The sequence below is a fragment of the Saccostrea echinata genome, unplaced genomic scaffold (genome assembly GCF_033153115.1).
Source record: "Saccostrea echinata isolate AGI-Se365-2 ecotype Australia unplaced genomic scaffold, CSIRO_AGI_Sech_v1 ptg000054l, whole genome shotgun sequence".
Taxonomy (NCBI): Eukaryota; Metazoa; Mollusca; class Bivalvia; order Ostreida; family Ostreidae; genus Saccostrea; species Saccostrea echinata.
In genome coordinates this window covers 34,987,382-34,996,902 of record NW_026889803.1, presented here as the reverse complement: position 1 = coordinate 34,996,902, position 9,521 = coordinate 34,987,382, and the positions used below count along the sequence as shown (strand labels likewise).

The 9,521-nt window shown below is 37.6% G+C and overlaps 1 protein-coding gene across 1 annotated transcript; it reads right to left on the bottom strand.

The window, feature by feature from the left end:
• Positions 1 to 478: 478 nt before the first annotated feature.
• On the bottom strand, positions 479 to 805 carry LOC133204826 (3'-5' ssDNA/RNA exonuclease TatD-like). The gene has a single exon (XM_061340569.1). It carries the CDS (start codon positions 803 to 805, stop codon positions 479 to 481), a length of 327 nt encoding a protein of 108 aa, XP_061196553.1.
• Positions 806 to 9,521: the final 8,716 nt, after the last annotated feature.

Sequence of the window (9,521 nt, the reverse complement as noted above, 5' to 3'; positions counted from 1 at the left end):
GACTAATCCCTCCAGATTATGTCTAACTGTATGACAGGCTATGTCGAAGACGTCTGGCAAGACGGAGGTCAGGAGATCAATGTTATTCTAGATAAGTCGTACACGGATGAGTCGGGCTGTGGTACCACACTCCTCCCCTCCTTGTAGAGCCAAGGATATCCATTGGCGAATTTAACCAACGTCCGTAATTATGTGTAAAATCCACCCCCCAAATACTGTACAAACTTACTTAAATGCCAACTCGTACAAAAATATGAAAATATACAAATACTAACCAATCATGATTACTTTTCAACAAAGTACTGGTGAGAGACATAATCCCTTCACTTATACAAGTTCTGAGAAATAGAGTAATCATGAAAATTTACATGTCTTTTTACACTACTATAAAAGAAATCCTTTTTTCTGAAGTAATTATATACATATACAGAAAATACACTATATAACTGATGGACATGTAGAGAAAAGAAAAAAAAAATCACAATCGATAGAACTGGCTGGCGTTGTTATTGCATATCTCCAGGATAAATGACACTGGTGTGTTGCGGATAGAGGCGACTTGTGCAGCAAGAGATGCTAGGTTCCAGGGATGATTCATCTTGCAACCAGGGGCTGGCAGTAAATATGGAGCATCCGTCTCCAACAAGAGGCGCTCAACTGGGATCCTGGCCACAAGATTCGGGTCCTGAGTTGACCTCATAGTGACGCCAAATTTCACCGCAGGCAATTCCATCTCCCACTGGTGGAGCTCCTTCACCGAACCTGTGAAGCAGTGCCTATGAAAGGCATGGTGAGTCATGTCCATCATGCGGACAATGGCCAGGGTGTGTTTAGCTGCCTCACCTGATTCATCGTCCCTGCAGTGCAGAATGACCGGCTTACCCAGATCTCTTGCCATATTTAGGGCATCTGCTAGGAAGTCCTGCTGGAGCCTCAACAAACGTTCCCTGCATTCCTCTGGCCTCACACAGGGGTCAGGGGTTGCATCTGCAGTTGGTGGTGAGATCGATGCCAACCTCCCCAATGGCTACACAACGCTGATGCGTTACCAATTCCATAAACCTGTCAAGGCACTGCTCTGCCAGTTCAACAACATGGGGGTGGATACCAAAGGACACAGAAATGTTTTCAGCATCCAATATGTGTGCCTGCCAAGACTCCCATTGGCGGGGAAAGACATAATTAGCCACAGCATGTTCTACTTGAACCCTTCCACCTAATCCTGCTCTAGTTCCAACCGGGTCTTGAAATTGGTCCTGCGCAGGATTTGATCGAGATGGAAATGACCATCAACAATTCTGGCCATGACGGGGTTCCCTGTAATATTGAAGGGTCTATCTATGGTCATCCCATTCGCCAAAAGCCGCTGTTGGTGCTGCCTGAACACTTCCTGCTGTTCAATACTCAAGCCCTTTAGTAAGGTACCAACAGCCTGCCAGTGCAGGAAACATGCTACATGGTTCAATGGCTTTATTTTAAATTGGACGACTTTGTGTTCACTGTAGCGAGTGGCGTAGAATGTCATCAGCTGGGTCTCTTGCATATTAAATTCTCCCACTACATTTTCATGGAGGCTCGATGATGCAAACTGGCGCAAACACTCCCAGCTGTCCAGCCCAAGCCATTCTCTTAATAAGTGAAGGGACAGTAGTAGATTACTCCAGGATAGCCAGGGCTATCCTGGAGTATAGGGGCCGTTATAGCCGGTAAAAAAAAGGTGAAAATAAGAAAAATGTCAAATGCGCTGGACTAGTCTACCTAGGATACCGTATCAAGGGTATTTAAAAGTGGGAAAATGCGCTGGCCTAGTCTACCCAGGATACCGTTTTCAAGGAGTCTCAAAATGGGGTGGCCTAGTCTATCCAGGATACCCTATCAAGGGTTTTTAAAAGTCTCAAAATGCCCTGGCCGGGTCAACTGAGTGCACCCGCCCAAGGTCCTGGCTAGCCGGTTCAACTACCCTTTTTTAAAAAAATACACAATCAATTTTTCAATTTCAAACCTTTTATTATTGATCCCAATACAATACAATACAATATAAAAAGAAAACAAGATCAGAGAGAACAGTCCTATTACAACAGGAAAAATCACAGATTTTTATCACTGCGCAAAAAGGATTTTTTTTTTGCTTACTCACTAAGAGGCAGGACCTACACAGTCTTGGCAGCGATTCAAGTATGTCCATTATGACGTCATTATCACACAAAACAAGGAAAAGATCAGAGAAACAGTCCTATTATAACAGGACTATCACAAGGTTTTTTTTTTCACAAAACAAAAAAACTTACTGTTTCACAGCCATTATTCACAACAAAGTGTCAATTATTTTTCTGGAGTTTCAATTTTAGTTTCTCCTTTACATTGGTATTCTCAAGTTTTCTTTTGTTAGTGCCTTTGGTAGGAATTTGATGTTCCTGAATCTTTTTCTTTTCTTGAGTTTTCTCTAATTTTTGTACTTCTTTCACTAATTGTTGATCATCTTCTGGACACTCATTAGCCCAATGTCCCATTCTTCCACATTTGTAACACAAATCCTGTTTTTTTTTTCTGGGACAGTCTGGAGCCCAATGTCCCAACTCTTTACAAATGTAACATGGATCTGTTTCTTTTGTCTTTTTTCCTGTGCTGCTGCTGCTACTGCTACTGCTCTCTTTTTTCTGATAAAATCCACCATTCATTTTCTCCTGGATGTTAGTCACTTTAACTTCTAATCTGGATAATTTGCCCCTTATCAAACAAAATTCACTGGTGTTGTACTCTTTTAAATCCGTCAGCATTTTAATAATTCCATCCAGAGTGGTGGTTAAGATGCTCATATCTTCTTTGGTCATGGGCTCTTGCATATTATAAAGTCCCAAATCCAATCCGATGGGATCTTGTGTATCAGGTGCCGTGGGTAAGGCATATCCCAGCCCTGTACTCTGAGGTGGAATATAATTCTGACCTGTAAGATTATTAAGATTCATCATTGCTTCTGCCATGTCTATTCTCTACATGTGCTACATGTAACTTAAGACTGATGCTATAACTGACTTAAACTCTGAGTTTATATACCTTATGAAAAACTATTTTTAGCTCTTTGTTACTATAATTAGAGCACGAGATTCGATTCTTAAAACACCTGCACAGGTCAAATTTTGGCACCGATTCAAGTTTGATTTTTTTAACCTTTTTGTTACTAATTATAACACCACGAGATCCGATTCTTAAAACACCTGCACAGGTCATGTACTTAATCTTGGCACCGATTCAAGATTCTTAAAACACCTGTGCAATAGTACTGTGTGCAAAAAAAACTTAAGTCTATTCTATTTTTACCTTGATTGGTTTATTTCTATAAATAGAAAAAAAACCCAAAAGGTATAAATAAGCTCATAAAAAAACATTCTTTTTTAAAAATCATTGATATCATGTTAAGACACTATCACACTTTAGTGTTGGAAAGTTATGATACTTTAATGCAATGTCTAGAACAACAGGAACAACCATTACCCCCCGAAGCGGAACAAGTGTTTCAGAAAGCAGACAACATCATAGAAACAACTCAGGACTTATGGTTACAATGCCTGGCTTTATCCCATCGTACGACAGTGGGGAGATTAGCGATTATTCATTTCCTATGTCAACGAATGAAAAAGACTTTACCCGAAAAAATGTACGGGATGAACATGATGCAATATTTACAAAAACCCTACAGTTTTCTATGTCATCCCGAAGGGAGCAAAGTGATTCTACTTTGGAAAGAAATAGAAACGATGGAGAAAATCTGTATTCAATACGGAATGAAATCTCTGGAAATATCAGACCTAGTAAGAAATGTGTGACTTTTAATACAGACTTGAATGAAATTCATGATTTACCACCCGAAGATCGGAAAAGTGAATGAATGGCTCTAGTAGCGGATCGATTAAGATTTCAAAAGAGAATTCAACACTTGGAACAATTGTTAAAACAAAAAAAATAAAAAAAAAGAATGAAAAAAAACACTAAGCTTTTTTGTTTTGATTTCTATACAAAATAGGACGCCATCTTGTGTTTATTTTTAGACGCTGAGATGTTTTTTGGTCTTTTTATAAAAATCTAAACTTTTCCCACTGCAAATAAAGTAAAAACAAATTGTTTTTATAAGTTTCCGATTGTATTCATCTCAAAATTTTCATCTTCAAAGATCAGGATTGAAAAGAATCGTATAGGCTCTATACAAGTCTATACATTTAAACGCTGAGATGTTTTGTTCTTAATTAAAAATCTAGACTTTTGCCATTGGAAATAAAGTAAATACAAATGATTTTTATAAGTTTCCGATTGTATTCATTTCAAAATTTTCATCATAAAAGATCAGGATTGAAAAGAATCTTATAGGCTCTATACAAGTCTATATAGTGATTTTCTGAAAATGGCTGACCTTTGACCTCCCTTGTGTTTATGCTTAGACCGACGCTAAGTTTATTTCTACACTTGTAAGGATTCTTTTGATTTAAAAACCCTATCAACACTTTTCCTTAGGTTCGATCTTACGATAGACATTAAGTTTTCTTTGTGTCACACTTTTAAAAGTCTAAAACTCCTTATTTTATGTATTCAGGTCACTCAAGGCTAGGGCTTCGCTTCGGCATGAATGAGCCTGTTCTAAACGACGGAGGAATGTCATGTATGAATAATACTGTGAAATCATCCTCAAAACTTACCTTCCTTCTTTCACTAGAAGGTTTGAATGGATATATCATTCCATAATATGTTATTTTACTCCAATAGAGGTATTCACAAACACAGAATAACACAAATTTGAATTCTCCATGATTTTTTGAGCTCTCTTACATCCGGGCTTTTAAGGTGCTTTCTTTTCGGGTCGCGCTGTGTGTATAATACCGACGCTGGTCAGCTGTTAACTGTCATAGTTTAACTGTTTATTAGCGACCCATACGATATGGCTGAAGAATTCCACGAGGATTTATACCTAATACCTGGGATCGAACTTGTTTGTTATTATGCAGTCAGAAGAATTACTGATGGAGAAGAGGTACTAAGATGTCCGACGATGCGGGTACAACTTAGTGAGAACAGATCAGCGAGAAGAAGATCAAGGACGTCATATGTAAGGCCAGAGCGGAGGAGCAGAACATCGCCGCCTCGACCTCCATCACCACCAGCACCAAGGCCACCATCACCACCACCACCAAGGCCTATCTACCATCCAAGGCCCCAGGAAGAGGGGAGAAATTTCAACTTGCCAGATTCTCCAGAATCGCCATCACCCTCACCTGCCATTCCAACCACGGTGAATGAGGTCCACCACTACCATCACCAGACCCAGCAGACCCAGACCCAGACTAGATTCCAGGGGTGTATCCCCACCTGGGGAGTACAGGTTCCCCTATCAACCATCTTCTGCAGTTTGTGCTTTTGCGAAGACGAGGAGAGTAATTATGTGTGCGACCAGTGTAGACAGAGACCGGCATGCTTTTTATGTTCGGCCCGACTGATTGACAGAAGACTGGGTTGCCCTCTGTGTCGCTACAACCCTCATCCCTGGATGTCCTTCAGCGATCAACCACCACGGTGGCTGGACTCTGCTGAATCACCTAGGGAGTAAACCCTAAAAGAAAAAAAAATCATCCAACGGCCCTTTTAAGGGCCACTTCAATGATTCGAAAAAGATACCTTTTCAAAAACATCTGGTTATAAAAGAAACGTCTCATAAACACCCAGGGGTCACTGTTATTTTTTTTTTTTAGATATTTAAATTAAAAAAAAAAATTAAATGAAATAAATATTTATTTTATTTTTACACATAATCATTTTATTAACACACACAAAGATTATATATATTTTTTAAACATATTTTTAATGCATATCACACATAATGATTTTTATTAACACATAAGTGTTATTTTTTTATAGCAGACAGTGTCAATTTTTTTTATAATACACACACTTTTTTTTAAATATCACACATAAACACACACATAGGTCATTTTTTATGAACAATGTACACTTGTTTTTGATAAGTGTTTACAAATTGTTCAATGTATTGTCTATAATGAGTCCAATTTCCTCCTGCTAAACCACATCCTATTTTGTAAGGAAAGGCATAAGTCTGGTAAGGTAAAGTTCCCAATTCTTGTAAACAAGCTTGAAACCATTTTTCTCTATTTTTGGTGTATCTTGATAATAAGGTAGGCGGTTATAATGTCCTGTTCCATAATCCCATTGAGCTAACAGACAAATGACTACTGGTTTTTGTAAAGAAAACACTTTAAGGGTGCCTGGAATTCCTCTATCTTCTTCTATAGCTAAATTTCTAGACCCTAAAGGTCTGCGGGTAGCATATAGATTAGCTCTGGGGTATTTCTCAGCTATACTTTGACTCAATCCATGAGCTTTCACTGTCAAACAATTACATTGATGTACAATAGCTTCTACAGGAAAGTTTAAGAAATCTCCTTGTATCTCCTGTAAACTCATGATTGGGAATATATATTTTTTAAAAAATGTCACACCTTTATATATATATATATATATATATATATATATATATATATATATATATATATATATATATATATATATATTTATCCTGAACAAAATAACAACAACAATAACATTGTTAAAATTTTTAATTTCTATTTTCCAGTTTCTTGATCATTTCTCTCTTTCTTTCCAGGAAATCTCTCCAGGCACCAATTTCCCATCTTATCCAATCTCTGGACTGTAATTCTTTGTTTCTCTCCTCAGGTTTCAGAATTCCATATTCTTCCTAGTTGCCACCTTGTCTGTAAAACATTCTTTCTAATTCTGGTGTACTGTGAGACATACAAAAATCTGCTTCCAGGTGAACTCTAGCCACATTCAGTCCTCCAACAGGTTTTTTCATTTGAATGAATCCCCTGATTTGATGCACTTTTCCTGTCCAGGGATGAATTTCGTTTTGTAGGATCAGGTATTGAAATTCATCTTCACAGCTCATGAACATATTTATTTCTTCTTCTCTCACATCATGGATGACAAATGTCCAGTTAATAGCTACTGGATAATCTCTGTATGGGTTCTTTGGATCATGGATATCCTCATTTGTAGCCAAGTAAACATTACAGGGTTCTTCATCCTCCAGAGTTTTTAATTCTATTCTTCTTCTTTGAGGACTGGAATGTTCTTCTTCTTCCATAGGCATGATCATTCTTTTTTCTAATAATGGTATTTTCTTCTCCTCTATTCTTTGAGGACTGGAATGTTCTTCTTCCATAGGCATGATCATTTTTTTTTCTAATAGTGGTATTTTCTCCTCCTCCATATCTTTTGGCTTTTTACTCAAGCTCATCATCATCAAACTGATCTTAATACACCTTAGCCCCTTTGTATTTATACCTTTTTTTGTAAGTTTATTTTTAACTCTTTGTTACTATTTTTATATAGGAGCACCAGTTCAGATTCTTAAAAACACCTAGACAGCAGCAGCAGTCTCTTGTGCACCAAAAAAAAAAAATCAAAAAAACTAAAAGTCCCTCATACACAGTCTTTGGTAGAAATTCAAGTATACTCATTGTGATGTCATCATCCCTTCATGTATTATGTGTGTGTGTGTGTGTTTGTTATTAACTATAAATAAAGCATTGAAATTACCTTTGTCTTCATTTGTCATCATGCAACCTGAGGAGACACCTCTTCCCTCTTTTCAATTAAAACATGAATTTACCATGGTGGTAGCAGGACCTTCTAAATCAGGCAAAACGGAATTTGTCAAGAAATTAATAAAAAATTTACATTGGATTTCCCCCTTTCCACAAAAAATTGTGTGGTGTTATCGGGAATGGCAACCTGCTTACACTTCTTTAAGAGATCGGGTGTCTTTCATTCGAAATATTCCCCAAGACGATGAGAAATTAGTGGCTAATTTAAATATACCACACTTACTCATTTTTGACGACATGATAGGAGGAAAAACCATTGAATCGATCGTGGATTGGTTTACCCGTAAAGCTCATCATCGGAATACCAGTGTGATTTACATCACTCAAAATTTATTTGATAGGACAGCATCACATCGCACCATTAGTTTGAATGCTCATTATTTAGTCTTGTTTAAAAATCCCAGAGACAAATCTCAAATCAGTGTCTTGAGTCGTCAGTTAGCTCTACCTCATTTAATGTCTGCTTATCAAGAAGCTACCAATGTTCCTCATGGGTATCTCTTGGTGGATTTAAGTCCACACACCCCAGATGAATACAGATTGAGAAGTCGATTGTTTGAATTGTTGACTATACACATGCCCCAAGAGTATAAATAAAAATGTATCACCCTCACACTTTTCATTTATCATTCAACTTTCATCATGGCACCATCAGCCAAGAGTAAATTAGTGAAAACTTTAAGACGTTTACAGCGGGAAAAAGATCCTGCCAAGCGAACTCATTTAATTGAATTAGGGCGTAAAGCCTTATTGAATTGGTTTGCTATGGGAGCTCGAAATTTAATGAAAGGGGTAATACCCATTAATAAACGGACCCAGAGATTTATTGATCATCATCGTCAAGATTTAAGTATCATTGCTGATAAATCAGCTACTGAGGAAGACAGAAAAAAAGCTATTTTAAAACGTGGCGGAGCAGGATTTTTAGGAGGAGTCATCATTCGTCATTTATTTAAATGGAATACCCCTAAAAACGACGTGCTCGTCGTTTGAAAAGTGTAGTGGTAAGAGTCAATAATAAGAATCAAAGAGTGTTTCCCGACTGGATGGTCCGAGTAGGAGGAGTGGCTCAAAAGAGCAGAAAGAAGAGAAAACCTACTCAAACTGCTGCTGATGCTAAAAGAAAAACCCCTGCTGGTGTTAGAAAGAAAAAAGCTACTCCAAAAACTCCAGCTCAACGTAAAGCTATGCCTGAAAGTCTAAGAAATGAAATTCATCAGTATTATAAAGAACAAAGACAAAAAACTATTGGAGAGTTATTAAAGAAACAAGCTGAAATGAGAATGGATCGTGCTATGGCACCCATAGGCAGTCAAAGAGCCCCGGATTTATTTCCTCAAGTCAATGTAGGAATTCCTTCTCCTGGAATTAAAGTACCCATACAGACTCCTAAAATAACCCGCTTTCAACCTTTGTCTGCTTCTACATCTCAACTTCCAAAAGGAATGAGATATAAATGTCGATATTGTTCCAAAATCTATGTCACCGAAAAAAAATAGAGATAAACATGAGAAAGACAAACATGGCATGTATGCTCCTCCTCCTTAAAGAGTATAAAAGGAGGACACACTGAGGGACACTTCTTCATTGTTTGAAAAGGATGGCTAAGAAGAAGAAGAAGAACACTTGTTGTTCTACAAGATTAAAATCTCATGGGCCTCTTTTAAGAGTGTTATTTAATCCTCATTATTCTTCACCCTTAAAGACAAGTATTTTAAAACATTGTTCTGGAGATTGTATTCTGAAAATTTGTGAGATCGTGTACAACCTATTAAAAGGAGTGTTACCTCTCAGTTCGGTTCAGAAACGAAAACTAGCTCCAAAGAAACACAT

Bases quoted from the DNA above. Each gene is read 5' to 3' on its own strand.
- LOC133204826 (XM_061340569.1), bottom strand. From the start codon at position 805: ATGGACATGACTCACCATGCCTTTCATAGGCACTGCTTCACAGGTTCG.